General features: G+C 39.8%; 2 protein-coding genes across 6 annotated transcripts in view; both read left to right on the top strand.

Moving 5' to 3' along the window:
* The first annotated feature begins 1,749 nt into the window (after positions 1 to 1,749).
* Positions 1,750 to 15,629, top strand: LOC120563859 (carboxylesterase 5A-like). Of its 2 annotated transcripts, none has more exons than XM_039808293.1 (13): positions 1,750 to 1,907; positions 6,075 to 6,273; positions 6,661 to 6,799; positions 7,319 to 7,452; positions 7,607 to 7,760; positions 7,928 to 8,032; positions 8,613 to 8,714; positions 9,144 to 9,284; positions 10,547 to 10,627; positions 11,558 to 11,699; positions 14,065 to 14,214; positions 14,758 to 14,830; positions 15,265 to 15,629. In XM_039808293.1, the coding sequence occupies exons 1-13, from the start codon at positions 1,841 to 1,843 to the stop codon at positions 15,452 to 15,454; spliced, it is 1,677 nt and encodes a 558-aa protein (XP_039664227.1). In that variant the 5' UTR covers positions 1,750 to 1,840; the 3' UTR covers positions 15,455 to 15,629. The 2 variants fall into 2 exon arrangements, with proteins under 2 accessions (XP_039664227.1, XP_039664226.1); XM_039808292.1 differs by having other exon boundaries at positions 1,751 to 1,907; positions 6,072 to 6,273.
* A 1,133-nt stretch (positions 15,630 to 16,762) lies between these two features.
* The window catches only part of kiaa0513 (KIAA0513 ortholog), a 55,968-nt gene continuing 49,691 nt past the window's right edge, over positions 16,763 to 23,039 (top strand). For 2 of the 4 annotated variants that reach the window (XM_039808297.1, XM_039808298.1), the window contains exon 1: positions 16,763 to 16,874. The gene's annotated coding sequence lies outside the window, so the exon portion shown is untranslated. The remainder of the gene's footprint in view (positions 16,875 to 23,039) is intronic. The other 2 variants (XM_039808295.1, XM_039808294.1) reach the window with 1 other exon arrangement.

Raw genomic sequence — 23,039 nt, 5'->3', positions numbered from 1 at the left:
AGCAGAATACTAAAATTATTTTATTACATTACATTTTCTCTTTATCTCTAAAATGCTTTGCCAACGTTTACACCAGGCTCTTTTAGAATCTCTTCTGATGAGTCCTTCCTTTTTTGGGGTTGCTTTGCAGTGTAGGCTGCAGGGGCGGGTCTAGTGGGGACCTAATGCCCCCCCTCCTCCCCCCAATTCATTGGGCTAGAGTGTCACTTTGCTGCCTGTTCTGCCAACTGCTGCCTATCCATTTGGTAAATGGATATATATACCTTGGTGGGGCAGGTTGGCGCAGTTTGTTTATGTTGCCGTTTGTGGAGCCTGAGCTGTCTTCAGAGACCGCGTTTTTTTTACAGTGTGTTCAGGCGACAGGCAGCTTCCCAAAACCTTCCCAGCCCACATGACCAATTAATGTTTCCACATATCCAATGTTTTGCCTTAAGAGCCCACAGAAAATGTGTATTATATCTGGATATACAATTAGTTGAAAATAAAAACAAGTTAAATTAACAATGAATGTGATGTATTCTATTTAGCAAAATGACATTGTGTTGTTCTATCCTATCCAGTATTTTCTATATTTCTAAGCAGATTTTCTATAATGTATTCTGATAAAATCCCCTGTGGTCCCCCTGACTGATTATTGGTCCCCCCCGTGCCACCCCACTCAAAAAATCCTGGAATCACCCCTGGTAAGCTGTTTTTGCCAGTGCTGAAATTGCTTTTTTCTGCAGGATTCTCCGCCATTAAACCAAGCTTTCACCATCTAAAGGGATGTGCACGTGCATCAGCATTTGCAGAACAGCTAATAGGAACGCCCTCTCTCTGAAATGACCTGTGAATGGCCAAACTCTCCCGTCTCGGGAAGATTTTTTAAAGCCTGAAAACAGAGCCATGAAGAAGAGCAGAAGTGTAGTTTTCTCTCAGATCACATGAATTACAATATTCTGAAAGGTTGTTGTGGACGTTTTGCCCAATGGCGTAAAAAAAAGAAGCCCTGCCTACCCCAGCTTCAAGATAAGCTCCCTATTAAGCAGCATGCTAATGGAGGGAATCCACCATGAAGCAGAATGAGGTTGAAAATGTACAACAACATAGCCTTGTTGTTTTCACCTCAAGTTCACAGAGCTCACCATGTCACTTGTTTCTTTACTGATTATAGAAAGGTCCCCCTGACCTTTGGGGTGGAAGCTTGAATTGACAGGCTAGGATCACTGTTTCATCAAATTATTGTCTAACAAAAAAAAACACCCAGAGCTTCTGACATCTATGTTTGTAACCTAAGTCGATCTCTTGCAGTACACTATGATGGCATTTATGTAATGTGGAACTTGTCATGTGCTTATTTGTGGATAATTGTTTGTGGGTGTTCAGGGCCTTTAATGTGAGCAGTTAATTTCCTACGGTCAGTTTTCATCTCTGAGTAAATAACATTTGAATGAGTTCTAACTTTTTTGTTCCATAAAAATTCAATCTTATTTAGTGAATCTCAGAAGGAAGAGAACATTGTGTGTCTACTACATTATCTGAAGGTATACCAAGTATTCTACAACTTTTTGGTGGTTTGCAGCATTGAGCTGTAGTGGTCAAAGAGCAGGACTTTATCATTTTTGACTTAGCGGTCACAGTTCTTCCTGTGGTGCTTTGGAGGTTAAATCAATAGAGATTATACTATTCATGCTGAGCTGTGGTTGTGACATAATGAGCTTGTTTGTGATGTGTGTGTGGGAGTTAGAGTTAGAGTTGTGTGTGTTGGCAGGGTGGTACCAGAGGCCAGGATAGGGGCAGAGGGCTTTTTCTCTAAAAGCCCAGTGTAATTCTCTCTGTCTTTTCTTCGAGCCTGGTCAGGATGGGAACAGTGCTGTTCATTGTTTATCTCCTTCTTGCACTGACAGCAATAGCACAGGCAACACCAGGTAAGGAAACACTTCATTTTACATTCTGATGCACCAGCCGCTATGGATGACAAATACATAGGTTCACTGTACAATTTTCCAATATCTTAGCAGCCCAAGGAATGTTAAGAACAATCTAAAACGTTAACGAAGAATGACCACATTGTCAACTTTTCAGGAGCTACGTATCTCCAAACCCACCCAATAATCCATGGAATGTTTTTTGTTGCTGTTACATGCATGTTTCTAAGTAACTTTTTGAAACCAGTAGTGAAAGAAGTATTTAGATGCTTTAGTTTAGAACATGCATAGTGAGTTGTTAGGGACTTCAAAAAGTTACTTAGAAACATGCTACATGTAAATGATCATGAAAAACAACAACAAAAAAACAAAACTGCAGTGTCATTCCATTGATTATTCGGTGGGTTTGGCTAACACTGCTGCAGCTACATATTCCACTCCTCTGTTGGAAATAAAAGATACAAATAACAAAATTGACAAATTAATATATGTAATAAGAAAGATGCATGCAAACAGTAAGGTTCTGGCTTCTCCACATCAGTTAACTGTAGAATGGGTAGAGTAGTGAATAAATGTACCATTAGCTGGCTTATGCTGATCTCTATTGGTTAAACATCGATGCAGGCTAGATATGGAAAATGGCAAAATGCTGATGCAATAATCACAAGTTGGTGCAGAAGACAACCTTGAACAAGTAATAACCTAAGTAAATATGAACGATAAAAAATACTACTACTAAAATACTACTTAAAATTGCACTGTGCCTTGTGCTGCTTTTTGGTCTCTCCAGTGCTATCTTAAAGGTATAGTGCGTAGTTTATGTCGTCCCCATGAGGAATTCTAAGTAATGACAACAACACTGTCTGCGCGTCCACGTGATAAAAGTCTTCTGTAATCGCGCACACAGTGCCCTTCCCCCCCAATCCACCTCCTCCCCACAGTTGCTAGTAGCCAAAAAGTACACGGAGGATTGAAAAAAACATGATGGACTCTTCAGAAGAGGTCATTATCTTCACTCCGGTTATGTATCTGTGGTGTAGTCAGACCTATCTCCATAGCGCTGTGGAGTTAGGTCTAATTACACCACAGATGCATTCTGGGATAGGAGAAAAAAACGCTCTTTGTTGTTTGCATTTCTTTAACCCATGTGTTGTCCTCGGGTCAAATTTGACCCATTTTCAAAGTTTGTATATCAACAATATGGGTTTCTTTCAACTAAATTGGCCAAACGTAACATGAATAGTTACATACATGAAACATGCTGTAATTATGCATCAACATACGTTCCTCTGATCTTAACTATTAACTAAAATAATTCATAATTTAAATTTAGCAGTGAGAAGTTGGAATGAAGTTGGCTAAGAAGACCCATCACAGAATTGGGTGATAATTTATACTTAATAAAACAGGCACAACAGACCAGGTCAATTTGGACATTGGCTGATGAGAAGACAACACAAGGATTAAACCAATCCCAATGGTCTTGGGCGGTGCTGAGCTCTGGACACAGCGACGGAGGTTCTGCAAAATAGTCTCGGGAAAGAACTTTGGTTTGTGAACTTGGGACATTTGGACATTTGGTGGAACATTTGCACCCAGCTATACCACATGCAATATTAAATGAAGTTAACTGTTGACACAATACAGTAACGTGAGCTATTTAAATGAGCTGATACATGGTTAAACCTCATTGGCTCTTACCACTGTATCTCCGTGTGTACTTCGTCCACAGCAATCCCACCAATCAGTCCCAAAACCTCCCAGTTAGAGAGGAAATTATCTAACACATTCTTTATAAAACCTCCCAGTTAGAGAGGAAATTATCTAAACATATTATTTATCAAACCTCCCAGTTAGAGAGGAAATGATCTAACATATTCTTTATGAAACCTCCCAGTTAGAGAGGAAATGATCTAAACATATTCTTTATAAAACCTCCTAGTTAGAGAGGAAATGATCTAACACATTCTTTATAAAACCTCCCAGTTAGAGAGGAGATGATCTAACATATTCTTTATAAAACCTCCCAGTTAGAGAGGAGATGATCTAACATATTCTTTATGAAACCTCCTAGTTAGAGAGGAAATTATCTAACATATTCTTTATAAAACCTCCCAGTTAGAGAGAAAATTATCTAACATATTCTTTATAAAACCTCCCAGTTAGAGAGGAAATGATCTAACATATTCTTTATAAAACCTCCCAGCTAGAGAGGAGATGATCTAACATATTCTTTATAAAACCTCCCAGTTAGAGAGGAGATGATCTAACATATTCTTTATGAAACCTCCTAGTTAGAGAGGAAATTATCTAACACATTCTTTATAAAACCTCCCAGTTAGAGAGGAAATGATCTAACATATTCTTTATAAAATCTCCCAGTTAGAGAGGAGATGATCTAACATATTCTTTATGAAACCTCCTAGAGAGGAAATTATCTAACATATTCTTTATAAAACCTCCCAGTTAGAGAGGAAATTATCTAACACATTCTTTATAAAAACCTCCCAGTTAGAGAGGAGATGATCTAACATATTCTTTATAAAAACCTCCCAGTTAGAGAGGAAATGATCTAACATATTCTTTATAAAAACCTCCCAGTTAGAGAGGAAATGATCTAAACATATTCTTTATAAAACCTCCCAGTTAGAGAGGAAATGATCTAAACATATTCTTTATAAAACCTCCCAGTTAGAGAGGAGATGATCTAACATATTCTTTATAAAACCTCCCAGTTAGAGAGAAAATGATCTAACATATTCTTTATAAAACCTCCCAGTTAGAGAGGAAATTATCTAAACATATTCTTTATAATACCTCCCAGTTAGAGAGGAAATTATCTAACATATTCTTTATAAAACCTCCCAGTTAGAGAGGAAATGATCTAACATATTCTTTATAAAACCTCCCAGTTAGAGAGGAAATTATCTAACATATTCTTTATAAAACCTCCCAGTTAGAGAGGAAATGATCTAACATATTCTTTATGAAACCTCCTAGTTAGAGAGGAAATGATCTAACACATTCTTTATAAAACCTCCCAGTTAGAGAGGAAATAATTTAAACATATTCTTTTAAAAAACCTCAAAAAAAAAAAAAAAAAAAAACTTATAAAACCTCCCAGTTAGAGAGGAAATGATCTAACATATTCTTTATAAAACCTCCCAGTTAGAGAAAATGATCTAATCATATTCTTTATGAAACCTCCTAGTTAGTGAGGAGATGATCTAACACATTCTTTATAAAACCTCCCAGTTAGAGAGGAAATTATCTAAACATATTCTTTATAAAACCTCCTAGTTAGAGAGGAAATTATCTAACATATTCTTTATAAAACCTCCCAGTTAGAGAGGAAATTATCTAACATATTCTTTATGAAACCTCCTAGTTAGAGAGGAAATGATCTAACACATTCTTTATAAAACCTCCCAGTTAGAGAGGAAATGATCTAAACATATTCTTTATGAAACCTCCTAGTTAGAGAGGAAATGATCTAACACATTCTTTATAAAAACCTCCCAGTTAGAGAGGAAATTATCTAACATATTCTTTATAAAACCTCCCAGTTAGAGAGAAAATGATCTAATCATATTCTTTATGAAACCTCCTAGTTAGAGAGGAGATGATCTAACACATTCTTTATAAAACCTCCCAGTTAGAGAGGAAATTATCTAAACATATTCTTTATAAAACCTCCTAGTTAGAGAGGAAATTATCTAACATATTCTTTATGAAACCTCCCAGTTAGAGAGGAAATGATCTAACATATTCTTTATGAAACCTCCCAGTTAGAGAGGAAATTATCTAACATATTCTTTGTAAATCTTTACAATCTTCCATGAAAAGCAGAGGTAGGTCTGCCTTATTGCATGATCCAAATTTTTAGAGAATTGAATGAGAAACATTGTCTCATAACCTTTGAGCAGACATTTTGAATTATCATAGTATGAAAAGGTGTTAGTAATAATAACATTAATGATGGTTTTGTTCTATTCAAGTGTCCTAGTAAGCCATGACTGGGTGACAGTAAGCCAGAATGAACAATACCAGGACCCTGAAACTGAAGCAGCTAAATGGAATTCATTGTATTATTTACACCTATGCTTTTTCTACCTTGACATGCAATGAGAATTTAAACACAATCACAAATCCTTGTATCTTCAGCAGGGAGCGTTGACCCTGTGGTCTCTCTGAAAAATGGCCGAATCAGAGGGGAATATGTTACGGTGAAAGGTACAGAGAGGAGGGTGAAGCAACACCTAGGAATCCCTTTTGCACGGCCCCCTCTGGGGCCCCTCCGCCTGGCTGCTCCTCAGGATGCAGAGCCCTGGGAGGGGGAGAGAGACGGCACACACCAGCCTCCCATGTAAGACTTGGTGACTTAAAGTGTGGTAAATGTTTTATCATAGAATTTGTATTTGTATCATTATTCCTTTTTAATAATGATTATACATACTTATCTTATTCCATTTTTATTGTAATAAGATTATATCTTATTTTTGCCTTTTATCTAATCTTATGTTTCCATACATGTTTTCATCCTTATCTTGTTTTGTTTTTGTCATGCATGAATTTTTTCTTGCTTGCTTTTATTTTGAAGCACATTGAGTTTATGCCTGTTGTATGAAATGTGCAATATAAATAAACTTGACTTGAATCAACGAAGAGCACAGAATATGATAAGATTTGACCGTTTATTTCCCCCTCTGGATGGCACACACTTCTTCCTCTCTCTCTTCTTCTCTTTTTTAAGGTGTATCCAGGATCCAGAAATAGTTGTGAGTGTTTCTAGGACCATGTCAATACAATACAGCCCACCAGAGCTTTCAGAGGACTGTCTGTATCTGAACGTATACTCTCCAGCTGAGGCAACAAAAGGGGACAAACTGCCGGTAGGTTAAACAGACCTAGATCATATATGATTGTATACAGGCGTGGACAAAATAGCAGAATTTCCTTACACTATGAATGCAATCCATTAAAACAACCCAGCATTAACATTATGAAGAGAGGGAGTAACTTGTGATGTTTTTGGACTAAGTTCTCCATGTCATTTTGTCCACTCTCTGTCTCTATGCTAAGTAAAGAGCTGTTCGCTGTGTAATGTCAAATGTTAGCTTCTCAAACAAAGCTTCAACATGTGTTTGATTTTTACCATTTAACCCTTGAGTTGTCTTCGAGTCACAAATGACCCGCCACTGTGTTCAACAGCAGAGAAAAAAACTCCCTAAATCAGGGGTCTTCAACATTTTTTAAGCCAAGGACCCCTTAACTGGAAGAGATAAGGATCAGGGTCCCCCTACTACTTATTGTTTAAAATTAGTTGCATATAAAACTGGACCTACAATAATGCCTCACAGTGTAGGTGGCACATTACAAATGGTTGTATATTATACTGTACTATGTGTTAGGTGATGGTGTGGATCCATGGAGGGGGTCTGACAATGGGTGCAGCTTCTCAGTATGATGGCGCTCCATTAGCTGCTTATGAAAACATAGTGATGGTTGTTATTCAGTATCGCCTTGGCATTCTGGGATTCCTGAGGTAAGGGAGTGTGTTGCTGATCACATTTCTGTCTGGTTTCAAGAAATAAACTGAAAATATCCACAGTATCACATTCACCATTTTTTCCAGACTTTTTTGTGAATAATTCTCTAAGAATCCAAAAGGATGTGTCTTGACTTTTCCTGTTTCAAAGCACTGGAGACGAGCATGCTCAGGGCAACTGGGGTTTCTTGGATCAGCTAACAGCTCTGAAATGGGTGCAAGGAAATATTGAGGCCTTTGGCGGCGATCCACAAACTGTCACAGTCGCTGGAGATTCTGCAGGAGGCATCAGTGCATCCATACTGGTAAAGAAAACTAATCACTGGAAGTTACATACATTTACACATTTTTAACATGTTTAGGTGACCCAAATGTGTGAACCTCAGTGCTAGTTTATGAGTGCATCGTGAATTTATTATCATATACATTTGTCAAGTCATTGCATATGTAATGTATCATTTCTTATGAACAGACTCTGTCTCCACAAGCAAAAGGATTATTTCACAGGGCAATTTTTCAAAGTGGAGTAGCAACACTCGGGACCTACACTACAAACCATCCGTTGGATCATGCCAAGGTACTGTAATATGTAAACTGAGTAGATTCGCATGAATTTAAAAGCATATCTATCAAACACACGCTCATTGTTTTGAACATGTATTTGTACCGACAGAACTTAAAGAGGCAATAATTGGATTGTTTGGCCCCTTGTTGAATGAAGACAAAACACAACATCAACGTATTATCACCTAACAAGGCTACCACCCCCTTGGTGCCCCCATGTTCGACATGAACTAAAAAAAAAACAAGGCTGCCCTTCCAGTGGGGAAAACAAGATGCGGTGCACTAATGAGTGACCTTAAAATGGCGAAAACATAATGCAGTGCCCTCTAGGGTGCCCTGCCAGTGGAGAAAACATGATAGTGTTCTCTAGGGTTCCCTTCCAGTGGAGAAAACATGATAGTGTTCTCTAGGGTGCCCTGCGGAGAAAACGTAATAAAGTGTTCTCTAGGGTGCCCTTTACTCTTTTTCGCAGAAGTATATTTTTATAGCAATCTTCACATGTGTACCAGAGTAAAATAAATTAGAGACTTATTTTAGCAGGATACTTTTACTTATGTCGGTGTGGTTTTTATTAATCTCTTCCTTACACCTAGATTGTTGCCAACCTTACTGGATGTGACCGCAGCAGCACAGAGGAACTGGTCCATTGTATGAGGGGGAAAAGTAAAGATGAGCTAGTTGATGCATCTAAAAAGGTAAATGGTATTGTGAAGATATGCAGGCAGATGTTATAGATGTATTTAGCTTTAGTTGTGTTGATTGTGTGTTTTATTCTGTCTGTATCTACCTTCTATCTACCTTCTGTATTTACAGTGTAGTTTAAGTTAAATTAGGAGGCCAAAACTAGTCACAAAAGTGTCTATCTCTATATTATACGGTGCTGGTATATTAGAAAACTACAGAGGGTGAAAGAGCTAATAGAAATCTCATACAAAGGAATCATCATTTTGTCAAGGTTCAGTGTAAATTCCCGACCAGAATTTCAAGTGTCATTGCCAACTTTTAGCCACAAGATGGCAGCCTGTGAACCCCCTTGGCTGGTAAACACTCATTTGGTTTACCTTCATCCACTTGGACAACGACCCATTGATGTTCAGTAGCAGTAAGTTGTGTCTTGTGTTTAGATGAAAATTTACCTGGGAGCCGTGGTGGACGGCGTGTTTCTCACTGACACAGCAGAGGAGCTTCTCAAGAGAAAAGAAGTGCTGAAGGTTCCAGTGATGATGGGAATAACCAACCATGAGTTTGGATGGATCCTGCCTCAGGTCACACAGTTCTCAATGCTTTCACTCCATTATTCAGACATAATATCATATCATATATCACATAAATTACGCCTATTATTATGTCAATGTCACTTAATCTCCATATCACTCTTTGTTGAAAGATTTTTTTTACTTCGAAGGATTTGTACTTCATCTTGAAATTTTTTGTTTTGTTTTAGTTTTTAACAACATACAAAGCATAAAACTCACAATATGAACATACCAACCCCTTCGTCATCTCCACCCACCCAGACAAAAATCAAGAAAAGATGACACAGTAACTACAATATTCAAGACCATACAACAACATATTAACAAAGATAGTAAGCCAAATAAACATGTATAAATGACTACACCATAAGCCCATCATACAGGTCTCTCCCCAGCACAAAGCTTCTTAGGAGCTCTCTAGAAAGCTCAGCTACTTTCCCAATTTTCTAGTCCAATCTGGTAAACCATTTATATGAAATTTTTTTCAAAACACCCCCACCCTATCCATTTTACAAGCCCTCCCCTGGATTGATGGCACCCATTCATTCCTCCATCCTCTTAAAATAATCTGTCTGGCTATCATCAAACTAGTGTGGACCCAGCTTCGTATGTGCTGATCCATCTCATTTAGGATTGACCCATCTCCCAGAACAAATCATCTTGGGCTGAATGAATGAATGAAGAAATGAATGAAGACATTTATTTCAGACGTATAAAAAATAAACCAAACAAAACATTTCACAAAAAAAACAACATAGGCATGTCTGAAAAGGAGTAGGAAGAAGTATACACTTATTTAGTTCTACACCTTTTCCATAACTCCATAAATTATTAATATTATTATTATTTCATTTAACACATATTTATCTTATTCACAATTAATTATGTTATATATACTATACATACATAAACACATATACACATACACCAAACACACACACCCACACACACACACACACACGCACACACACACACACATAATCATACCATAATGGTACCTGGGTCCCTGCAATCTGACATTGGTTATCATGTATCCCGGCCCAAATTCCTGGACCTTATCACGTAGGACATGAAGTAATTGGCCGTCCTCTGTCTTACATTTCCAACAATTTGGTGTGTCTTTCAGACCAATTCTAAACAATCTGGAGCAAGTCCAATAGAAGCGATGCATAATCTTGAACTGAATGAGTCGCACCCTCACATTGCGTGACATTTCATTCTGTCCCACTCAACTTGAACTAATTTGAAGCATTTTCTTATGTTGATCACAGAGCTTCGCCCCTCCTGGCTGGGAACACGGTATGAACAGAACGTCTGTGCTGGCAGTGGTGAACATGTTCAACCCTGCAGGGGTGAGCTCCATGATAGCTGTTGTTGCTTGTTAATGATAATCATTGATTGATTGATTGCTTGATTCATTCATTCATTTATTGTCTTATTAGTATATTATTTTACATGACATTTTACAGTTAATAGATATATATAAATATAAATATGATAATTTAAGGAAAATGTTGAAATCCATAAGGGTTAATGGCGGTGGCCAATCCATTGGTGAATATCAGTGTCAGATACTGCAAAGAAACATTACTTAAAAAGTAAGCAAAAAGCACCCTTTTACTTTGGCAGGAATCAGGAATAAAACACATTGCACATAACATAAACGGATGCCGTTAGCTTAAAGATTCTTTCCAGACATATTCTAATGCATGTCTAGGGGTCAGTTAGAAATTGCATACCAACATCATATTCTTAGTCATACTAAGTATGATGTAAAATTAAGTATGTATTGTGTTCCTCCAACTGCGTAAGATTTTGTGTAAGCAAGAAATGCCTGAATGTATAGTAGATTAGCAAAATTATGCAATGTGAGCTTACTGTAGGCTACATACTCAAATGCCCCAAAATACATTGCAGCTCTTCAGACTGTCCAATGATGGACTGCGAGTCACACGGTTTAAATAATTAACTGTTCAATTAGCATTATATTAGCATTATATTATTATCATATTATGACATTTCATTGATAGGAAAGGTTGTCAGCATAAAGAATTTTGCAACGTCCCAAAGTTTTAATGCTGCAACATTTTGACGAACAAGGTCGTCTTCGTCAGGCAACTACATTGATCATATTCATCACATTAGATGTGAACAATGTTTACACCATTTTTAATTAAAAAGTAAAGGTCATGAAGTCATCCTTCTTGTCGATGAGAAGTTGCTGTAGAAAAACCACTACCTTAAAGAGAAATCTAATGGTCCAATCTTCCTCCCTATTTCAGGCCTCCTCTGTAAACAGCCTCATCGTTGACGAATACTTGAAAGACTCTAAAACACCAGAAGAGATCAGAGACGCATTCACCGAAGTCATTGGAGACCTGCTGATGACGTTTCCTGTCACCTCGGTGGCCGGATACCACTCAGGTCAGAAGGGGCACGGCACAGAAAGAGCATCTTGACAGCTCTATAAATAAATGGAAACTAATGTCAATTCTGTCAATGTTGGTGCACTTTGCCGGTGCCGATTATAGATTACTTGATGCTCTTTTAATCTAATTTCAACCAAAGGAAAAGCAATAACTCAGAGTTCATACCATAGACTGTATATAATTGTGAACGTAGCATCCATGACGTCACCCTTTGGTTTGGTTTCGTTTATCCACGCCCCGTTGTATCGTCAGTTTTAAAATAAATGGGACCATAATTTACAAAATGAGCATTGTGCTGTATTGAAGAAGACTTAAAACTTGCGAATAATTCATTATCAAAATGTTTAGTGAGGTTATAAATCAAGTGAGAAGTAGGGTCATTTTCCCAAAGACTTCTATAGAAGCAGACTTCTTTTTGCTACCAGAGGAGTCGCCCCTGCTGGGAATGAGATAGAATGCAGGTTCCAGGCACTTCAGCATTGACTTAAAGCTTTAGGGCCCTATTTTAACGATCTGAAACGCAAGTATGAAACGCAAAATGCAAGTAGCTTTGTGGGCGGATCTCGGGCGCTGTTGCTATTTTACCGGCGGGATAAATGAGTCTTGCGCCCGACGCAAATCTAAAATGGGTTGGTCTGAAGTAGCTAGGTGTGGTTTGGGCGTAACGTGCAATAAACCAATCAGAGCGTCATCTCACATTCCCTTTAAGAGCAGGGCGCTTGTTCCGTGGCGGATTGCTCGGGCTCATCTCCTCAAGTCTGGAGAGGATTGCTGCAGCCATGGAGCGTGGGCCTCCAAACGCACCACCTGCACCTGTTGTGCCCCTTCCTCCTCCCCCCCCCACTCCATCTCCGTCCACCCGCTCCATCAGGAGCGCATCGCACATTACTCCCGGACCAGATTCCGCCGGAGTGTCCAATCCCACCGTAGTTCAACATCACGTCTCCTTAAGTCCTCTAATATTTCCTCATTTATGTCATCAACACATCCATGACTCATGGAAATGTGTAAAACACAACAAGCCACAAAGAATGCTGCGACGTTTTGAGGACTGTACTGTAAAGTGCCTCCTGATCTATCCAAACACATGAAGCGCATTTTCAGTAATATTTTCCTTTGTAATTATGTATGGTTTTCAAAAATGGGAACTGCTGTAGATGAGAGAAGTGTATGCGCGTTGTGCACACGCTACATTATGGCCAAGCATGCGCCCCTAAAATAGCATCTGAATAACGCGCCACTGACTTTAGACTAGCGCCACTGACTTTAGACTAGCACCACTGACTTTAGACTAGCGCCACTGACTTTAGACCAGGTTTTTCCTGGTCAGTGGCGGAATTGTTTTCTGAAACTGCAGAATAGCACAAAGTAACGTTAGCGCCGGAACACGCCTCCTCTTTTCGCTGAACCGCCCCCGGGAGCGCATACATTCCCTAATTTCCCGACGTGCGTCTGTGGAGGGAAAAGTCCGCTGTGCGTCGGGTGCAAAATAGGAATGATACATGCGTCGGTGTACAAAGGCAATTGCGTTGAGTGCAAGATAGGGCCCTAAGTGTGTAACTTTATGATATTAACGAACGTCCGTTACATTCAAGCCAAATGAGACGCTACAAAGTTAATTAAGACTATCAACTCCACACAACTCTCTCTGGATTTCTCAGTATGACTATGTTCAGAAGATTGTGGCGTCTGGCGACTTTCGAGCAGAAACTGGAGTGAAGATAATGACCTCTTCTGAAGAGTCCATCATGTTTGTTTAATCCTGCGTGTCCTCCTTGGCTTCTAGCAACTGGGTGGAGGAGGGGTGGGGGTGGTGCGCAATCACAAAAAGCTTGTATCATGTGGACGCGCAGTTTTGTTGTCATTACTTAGAATTCCTCATGGGGGAGACAGAAACTATGCACTATAGCTTTATGGTTCTAAGCCCAGAAGCTTTGTCCATTATTATTATACAGTCTATGGTTCATACATCATCCTGTAAATGGACTGTATTAATATAATGCTTTTCTAGTCTTAACGACTACTCAAAGCACTTTTACATAGTACCATTCATCATTCACAAACATTACATTCATACACTGTGTCATACAAGGTGCCACCTGCTCATCAGATAAACACTCACACACATTCACACTCCGATGGCGCAACATCGGGGGCAATTTGGGGTTCAGTGTCTTGCCCAAGGACACTTCGACATGGGACTGCAGGGCCAATGATCGAACCACCGATTGGCAGATGTCGGCTCTACCACCTGTGCACAGTGACGATCATTCCCTGCATCGATTAGCTAATTGCTCTTGATCTTTGACCTTTATCCTTAAGCATACACCTCTTGTCTTTTATCTCCTTGGTGTATTTAGATGCGGGTGTTCCAGTTTACATGTATGAGTTTGTATACCGTGCTGAGATACACAAACACACCAGACCCAGCTTTGTGAAGGCAGATCATGCAGATGATGTCGGCTTCATGTTTGGTGCATGTTTCTGGAATGGACATATAAAAATCATAGGTAGGTTGTATGTAATGTGCTACCCATTATATAGAGCTGCAACTAAAGAAATGTTTCATTGTTGTTTAATCTGTTGATTATTTCTCAACTAATGGATTAGTTGTTTGGTCTACAAATTGTTAGAAAATGGTGAAAAAACTTTCCCAAAAACTTTCCCAAAGCCCAAAAAGATGTTCTCAAATGTCTTGTTTTGTCCACAACTCAAAGATTATTCAGTTTACTGTCACAGAGGAGAGAAGAGACTAGAACATATTCACATTTAACAAGCTGAAAAAAAGAATCTTTACTTTCTTTTCATAACAAATGAATCAAACATTTGGCAACAACTGGCAATTAATTGAATGGTTAACAGCTAATCGATAAATCTTTACAGCTCTACATAATATATATATATATATATATATATATATATAGTTACAGATTAGATGGCTCTGCTCAGGCATAACCACTTCATTCCCAACATCTGGGCCTTGACAGAATAAATGAAGGAATGAATGGGACCATATTGCTTTTGTGATTAAACTCCTCCTGTCCCATCTTCAGGCAACATTACCAAGGACGATGAAAGACTTTGTACGACCATGATGGCGTACTGGAGCAATTTTGCCCGTAGTGGGTGAGTAATCACTGAGAACATTAAAGCTGCACTAATCAATATGTTTATATTAACAACAGAAAAAAAGGAGTTGCTTATAGGGACCATCCCACAGAGAATTATCATTGACTTCTATTGATTCTGCAGTTCCACTCAGCTCTACGGAGCTTTTTAGCATCCTCAAGCTTATTTTTTTGGTTTCATAGTCACAACTTTAATGTTTTATTCAGTCTCTCTTAGCACTCCAACTGAACGCTAGTGTTGCTCTGTGTCTGCTGGATGTTTAACTGTATTTGATATGGCAGTGTGGAGTTTACAGCTTGTGTTTCGAAGTTGCAAGCATGCATAGACAAATAAATGAACATATAAAATCAGTAGCAAACATGTTTGTTGATGATTTTCTTTGCTGCTTAGGCCGCCCTAATGTCTGAAGCTGGCATGTTTTATTTCTTCAGCTCTCCCAATGGTCCAAGGCTTGTCATTTGGCCTCAGTATGACAAGCAGAAGCAGGAGTACATGGAACTGGGCCTGACGCAGACGGTGAGACAGAAACTGAAGAAGGACAGGATCCATTTTGTTGCTGTCACCCTCCCTCTGAAGCTGGTACAGTTGGCAGCAGCAGCAGCAGCTGAACCTGGAAACTGATCTCTGCTGTTATTTGTATTGGTCCCAAGTTTGAAACTTTTCATGCCTCCTCACCAAACAATGATAATTACTGCCTGGACCACTTTATCTTTATTTCAGAATGGATATACTAGGCTTTTGACAATAGTTTTGTAAAATAGCTGTTATTAAAAGAAACCCTTTCATTGCAAAGAAACAAAATGTGTCTTTTGTTAAAACACCTGGACGGCATGGTTTGTAGATGCAGTTTAAAATTATTTTTGAGAGCAGAAAATGACGTAGGTTACTGAGTGAGAGTGATATTTCCCATAATTTTGGAAATTCAAGTGGTTTTCCATATCAATTTGTACAGGTAGTTGTTCTTTCTGCATGGCACTAGGCCTGCCTCACCTCCACCGGTGTCTACTTTGGTTAGCTGCAGGTTCATCAGCTGGGGACCACCACTCATAGATGTTTCGCCCTTTAGACCAGGACAGTGAACAGGGACGTCTTCCTGACACTCCCTGCAGATAGCCTTCTTCAGGAGTTGCTTGCTCCCCACACCTGATCCTGTCTTGTCAGCTCAGATCTAGAAGCTTGACTTTTCCGCCTCTTCCGACTGCCGCCTGGACGGATGCCTTGTGCAGTCTGGCTCCCTGAAACCCCAAGTCCTTGAGAAGATGCGTTGTTGTGGCTCCGACAGAGCTCCTAGCCACCTAGCCCACCTCCACTGGGTAGATTAATATAAAGTTCAGTGCGTGTTAAAATTCACCATTGAGAAATATATCTATTATATAGAAAGTAATAATAATAAACAGGAATAGAGAACAAGTTGTTGTTATGGCAGATAATCACTGGAATGTAGGCCTATATAGCCTACATTTAGAACTTATTTGGTTTTCCAACAAATAAAAAACTTTACATAGGCTACATTTAGGAAACTCCTTCGTCTAATCTTATAGATATTCAAATATCAATACTAGGAAATTAATCATTCTCTTTTTTTAAATATTGGACCAAAAAAATCAACAAACCTAATTTAATCTCAGGTTAGCCTACCCTCCGTTTTGTTTATGGAATGAAATATTCCATATTTTTAAAATGAAAGGAATGCATTAAATTGCGTAAGTGGAGGGAATAATATTAATAAAAACAACAACAACAACAAAACTTTCTTAAAATAGAATTTGCTACCATAGACTGTATATAAAACTAGGTTCTTACTCGAGCTTCAAATTGAGCCACCATGCTTTTATTGTATAGGAAACATCCGGTAATATTCCTGCAGCACCACGGCTCATTGGCTGGGCTTCTTGTCGACGTCATTGGGTTCCCCCCTCGTCGTGTTCGCCTCTCTTTGCGCCTGCGCTCTTGTTCCCTTAAAGACCACAGTGGAGTCTACGACACCCAAACAGCAGTGAGCAGCAGTCCTCTTGTCTCCAGCCAGCACGGGACATTTCACGTACGTACAGCTGTTACTCATGTTGTCGTCTCATAAAATATCAATTCACACATTCTAGACGTATTGTTTTACGCCTCGTTAACGCCATTTTGCATTGCTTTGTGTTTGTATGAATGGGAGTGGGATCACAGCGAAGGGACAGTTCTCCTGTTCTTGTGATATTGTGGCTCTTATATCGGTTTAGTTGGAGGTGTGTTGATGCGTAGTGGGCCATTTGGCTTCACTTGAAGGTCCTGACGTGACGTGGGGTATCCCTGTTTGCCTGAACATGCCAGCGCTTAACGTTACAGGAAACGTCAGCCTGTGTTTGTTCAGCGCTGCTTCCTTTCTGAGCTGTCAGTGCGCCCAGTCCCTCTCATGGCTCAGCATTTGGGTTCAGTAATAAGATATCTGCACTATGGTTGTCTTTCATATTCTTTTAACTCTTTGTATCTATAATTAATGTAGGCTACGGCAGATTGTTGATTGGTCATTCAGTAAGGTTGTAATATAAGTTGGACTTGCTTATTAAGAAATAGGCTACATTAGGCTACCAACTGAATAAAGAAACAAAGCGTTTTGTTTATTGTATCGAGATACATCTATATTCGGTTGACGTATCATCTACCAAGCACATTTAGACGTTTGTAGATCATTTCATGTCATTTCAACAAGCTTTTTCTAACAGAATCGGCTAAATCAGTTGTGTCAAATAATAATATGTATATTTTTTTAATCATTTTTTTATTGAGAAAGGCACAAGATTAATTTAACATCACAGATTTAGCCCTTTCTTTCTATATTTTACTGATTATATTTAAGAACAGAGGGGTTTCAACATATACCACATTTGAGAATGTCGCTTCTTGATTTGCAACGGATCGGCTGATAAGCAGTGCATTATAAAATGAGCTGATTTTTTAATTTGAGTCAGGTGTGACGTAGGTACACAAGCAGATGGCAGAGAATACGTAGTCCTATATAAAACAGTAGGCTACATAATGAGTACATAATAACTATATATAGTCAACACTGCACACACATATGTAGAAAAGCATGTTGTCTAAAGCTATTACACAAATCCCCATACTACACTTTGAAATCTGCATTCACACTACTTATCTGTCTCCATTTTTGTTCGCCTCGCGATCTTTAATAGCCATTTGCCAGTTAAGGAAAGGCCAAGCAGACAAAATATTACTGGGGCTCCAGTTATTTGGGTTGACAGATATACTGTAGATTGTTTTTTGGTGTTATCTGGAGGTGCACACGGAGGAGAACTTCCTCCTTGGTTTTATAGCATCATCACTCATTTCACCATGGAGAATGTTGTTTAGTTGTATCACTTCTTACTTTTACCTTTGTTTGTGAAAGGGTGTAGGAAAATGGCAGGTACTACTCTGAACAATCTCTCCAATGCATTTAAAGCAAGAGTTTTTAAGAAGGCAGAGTCAATCTTAGCAGATCATAATCATCCTCAGTCACAGCAGTTCAGTTGCTCCCGTCTGGCCGTAGGCACAGCCTTCCCAGATGCAGGACTAACCGATTAAAAAAAACTCATTTGTTGCTGCTGCTATACGTGCTCCCAATGATTAATCCTTACTTAGTCTCGCTTTGCCAGACCCTCCTCCACAGCGCTGCGGAGGAGGGTCTGGCTAGTCCACATAGCAATCCGGGATAGGAGAAAAATGTGCTCTGGTTTATTGGCATTTCTTTAAACCAATCACAATCGTCTTTGGCAGTGCTAAGCTCCGGACGGAGCCACGGTGCCTCTGCTAAATAGTCTCAGGAAGGAACTTGTTTTGGTGGAACACGTGTACGTTCAAAAGTAGTTTTAGTCGTGCAACAGAAAACTCCGATTGGACAGATAGTCTAGCTAGCTGTCTGGATTTACCCTGCAGAGATCTGAGGAGCAGTTAACCATAGTCCTCACAAATCCACCGGAGGTTAGAACGCCAACACAAAGAAAGAGGAAGGTCACGGTCATCCAAAAATAGTGACATCCAGCGGAATTTCCGGCAGAACGAGAGCAATCCCAGAAGTGTAACGTGGTGGATATAGACTAACTCTCACTGTATTGTTGTAATGATTGTATGTGTTGGCTGCTGGCTCTATCACAAATTGCCCCTCGGGGATAATATGACCACTGACCTTGACCTCTGTAGTAGGGGTGTAAATCACAAGTTATATCACAATACAATAGTATATTGGTTCTTAGAACAACAATACAATATTTACTGATATCTAAAAGTCTACCCTTCCATAAGCCGATTCAACACAATCTGTTACATTTTTACTCATTTACAAAAAGCAACTAAAATATGATTTGACAATTTCATTACTAAGCTCCTCCAGACATTTAAATTAAAAAAACTACTATTTTTAGTAACAACAAATATAAAGTGGGAATTTCAAAATAAAGGGATATCTTAAAGATGAGGATATGTATCGATATTTTCACTTTGTATTGATAATATTGGATCGTTGAGGATTGGATCGATATATATTGATCCAGATCGATGGATGGTTACACCCCTACTCTGTAGTGTATGGTTAGTTTTAGGCTTTGTTGTGCATATGAGCATGAAATGTTACATATTAGGTTGTGATTGAAAAGCAACAATAGAAGAACATGGGGGGAAGGAAACAGTATTTGACATGCTATGTCAAGAGGTTGTAATTGTATTGGTATTGAACCGGTTTCTCAAGTGCCCTTTTTTTAACTTCTTTGACCTTTCCGTGCTGTCGCAGAGCTCAACAGTGACCGCCCACTCTTTTGAACTGCTCCCCATTCAATATCTCCATTGACGTTTAAGAAAATGCAAATATAAAGAGTTTTAAGCCTTGAATCAAGCCAAGCAGCTACGCCATGAATCATGAAAGCATTTGATTTGGCATATAAGAACATTTTGAAAATGGAAAAAAGACACAAGACTTTGGTACAAGACTTTGTTCATAAACGATCATAGACTTCAACTGTAGCAGCTTCATGGGTTGTGAATTTGCGTTTCCTAGGATGGCAAAGGAATGTCCCGCCCTACTCTGCCTCTGATTTGCTAGTACTCATTGCCTTCGTTTGTTGGGTTGGTTAGGTTTAGGTAGCGAACTTCGATTCTTTTTAGGCACAAACCAAATTGCCTCCATAGTATCCAGTATCAAAAAATGCCTCGTCATTCAATACCAAAATATCAATGCCTAAATAATAAATCTCATCAGCGTCAGTGAGCCAATAAGCATGCAGCATGCTTCTCCCAAGATCTAATAATGCGTGTGATTGGCTGTCTACACGTCGCAGAGGCATGCAGGAAGAAAACTATGTTACACACAGAGATGTGTGTGTTGTTGTATTTTGAGAGGATTGACAACATTGTGTGTCACATAAGTCTAAAGGAACTGAAAAATACTGCAAAGAAAATGATACCGTAATGTTGTAATTTCTTTTTTGTTACTGGTAGATGCAGTGCTAAGGTTCACCATACTCTGTGAGTGCATTGCTTTCATGTTTACTGACATTGTTGTGTTGAGAGTGTTGCTGGGGATGAACAGATTACATCAGTAAGTGCAGTCCTCAGCTTTTCCACTGGCCAACCTCAGCTGAGATTCTACACCTAACTTATCTGCCATCAGCCACTTCTGCTTGTCACACACCTATTGTAGCACGTGATGTGCGGCCATGCAGTTCAGCTATCGCCCTGTGGCACTGTTGTGCTGCTGTGTACTCAAACTGAGCTTTAAATGCACAATTATAAAGATATATTGTTCCATAAAACACATTTTTAGAAGATGTAGATTTAAAAAATATGAAAAACAAGAAATAACCGTTCAAGGGGCTCTAAACATGTACATATCCTTCTTACCTGTAAATATATGTTTCCCAAAGATTTCAGACCCCCCTATAGTGGATGGTACTGTCTTTACCTTGCAGCGCACATCTCTGTTCTTTCTCACGTGTGATGTTTTGAATATGTTAAGTTTTCAACAACACAGGAGAATTATTCAAAATAATAAAGACATTGAACCATAAGTTGATTCAGAAAAGGCACAAATTGTTGCAGAAAAATTCTCCAGAATGCAGGAAATGACGTGTTTGACGCTCAAAGTTCTTTCTGATAGAGTCCAATCTTGTTTAGGTCCACTAGAAAAGCTCTTCTAGAAGTGGCTGTGGCCAACGTTCCTGCACCTAGAACACTTCACTCCCTGCTGCCTGTAAAAAGTCTGATGCCCCTCAGCTGGAGGACTGCTATCCCACTATCAGTTTGGAGCCTGATACTCATAGTTGGTTTAGGGCTGTGCTAAAAATAACTTGGTACATTTACTCAAGCACTGGCCCTAAAGGCCCTGACACACCCACCCGATAATCGGCGAGGTCAGTGACTCGAGTCTGTTCGGTGTGTTCCATGCCGTCATCCGTTGGAGGGGCTGTCGGCCTTCATTTCAAGTGCCCTTGAATGCAGTACGCAGATCAGGGTTGGGCTAAATGTGTGGGCGGAGCTAAACATTTGACTCCGAACGGGCGCCATCTAATGGCGGAGATCAGGCAGCACATTCTCTTCACATCACGGTCTCAGGGCTGCAGACTGCGACCAAATGGTCGCATTTTGCGACCAAAATTTGAGAGTGTGCGACTGAATTTTACATCCAGTCGCACATGTCCGACCAGTAAATTTGCCCCCTTTTTTTAAACGTTGAAATTTCGGTACCTGAGAGCACGTAAGCGCAAGCTTATCTGTCCTCTCTGAAAATTGACAGAGAGCGGAGCTCTGACACAAACACACACACGCAGAGGAGCAGACGATGCAAACTACGTCGGCTCTGCAGTTTTGTTGAAGTCACGGTGAGTCACGGAAATGCCGATAAAATGGTTTCAGGTGTGGTTACAGTTTATCATAACTTCACGCAGACAGCGTTTGCTGTGATATGATATTGATGGCGAGCCGAAAGCGGTCGCGGTGCTGTTGACATTACACTTCCTCTGACACGAGCAGGCACAACAGTGGTTTCTATGCCCTGGTGACTGACTGACAGGCTGAGGTTGTAAGGCAAGGCAACTTTATTTCTACAGCAGCTTTCAGCAACAAGGCAATTCAAAGTGCTTTACATGAAACATTAAAGAGCAGTTAAAAACGGTCATGATGAAAATAAAACAGGCTAAAAAATAATATACAAATACAATAATAAAACAGTTTACCTTCTATGTTGCATCTTCAAAAGTGACACTAAATTTGAAACAGCACATTGTAATTTCTGCATCTATTATCAAAGTAGTTATTAGTAATACAGTGGAAATTAGTAGAAATGTGAATATTTGGTAGCATGTTGATTTACGGTGTGTGCCCCTAAATTTTCTGGTTGTGCCCCTAAAATATTTATGTAATGCGTGTGCAGGTTATATAAAGATAAATGCCCACAAACCGTTTCAACAGTAAGCGAGGATTTTATTCAATTCACAATAAGTTGTCCTAGTTGGCGATACAGGTGAGAACTTGTAATCACCTCAAAACAGTGGCATAAGTCTTAACACTGTGCCCCGGTCTAAAATCAGCCACTCTAAACGATAGACTAGCCTCACCACATCCGCGCACCTTCACACATTGATAAAACCGGAGTACCCAAGAGGAAGACACTGCTCCACGCTGCCAGGTAATCAGTGTCCAACAAACATTACCCTCCAGCTGAGTTTGACGCTCCCTTATGCCGTCATCAGCAGCGTGCCCGGCTACCGTGCGCGTAACCACACCTGTAGCGGCAGCGCCTCACATTCACCCCCCCAGAACACAAATCATCGCCCCGATGATAGGGCTAAGAACCAACCCTTAGGTACCTGCCGGGTCCAATACCTCACAGCATGGAAGATTTACTTAAGTTATCCATAACGGTGGACAGAATCTCTTTTAAGGTACCTAACCATAAATTGTTAAGATGGGCCACTACCTGAGCTCCAGCCCCGTCCCCTCGCCTTGGCACTGCAGACCGTGGTAGATGAAAGGGGATTGGAATGCACTCCTGCCGTTTCCTAGCCGACCGTCGCGCAACCCCACTGGAGACGGGTCTCGTTCCTCCTCTGACGACTCTGGGTCTGACACCTGTTGTGCAACAGCTGCTACATCCCCCATCTCACTCTCTCCTGATCCTTCAGGGCCCACCTGCATGCTCACTTCCGCCTCCTCCGGATTGCTGTCCTGTCCC

This window comes from Perca fluviatilis, chromosome 8 (genome assembly GCF_010015445.1).
Source record: "Perca fluviatilis chromosome 8, GENO_Pfluv_1.0, whole genome shotgun sequence".
Taxonomy (NCBI): Eukaryota; Metazoa; Chordata; class Actinopteri; order Perciformes; family Percidae; genus Perca; species Perca fluviatilis.
The sequence above is the reverse complement of the archived record's forward strand: the minus strand, read 5'-3'. Positions and strand labels throughout refer to the sequence as shown.

What these genes read in the sequence shown, in the direction of transcription:
- LOC120563859 (XM_039808292.1), top strand. Translation starts at nt 1,841, where the DNA reads ATGGGAACAGTGCTGTTCATTGTTTATCTCCTTCTTGCACTGACAGCA. An exon ending in CAAAAGGGGACAAACTGCCG is followed by an intron (nt 6,800 to 7,318) that starts GTAGGTTAAACA and finishes ACTATGTGTTAG; the next exon opens with GTGATGGTGTGGATCCATGG. An exon ending in GGCATTCTGGGATTCCTGAG is followed by an intron (nt 7,453 to 7,606) that starts GTAAGGGAGTGT and finishes CCTGTTTCAAAG; the next exon opens with CACTGGAGACGAGCATGCTC.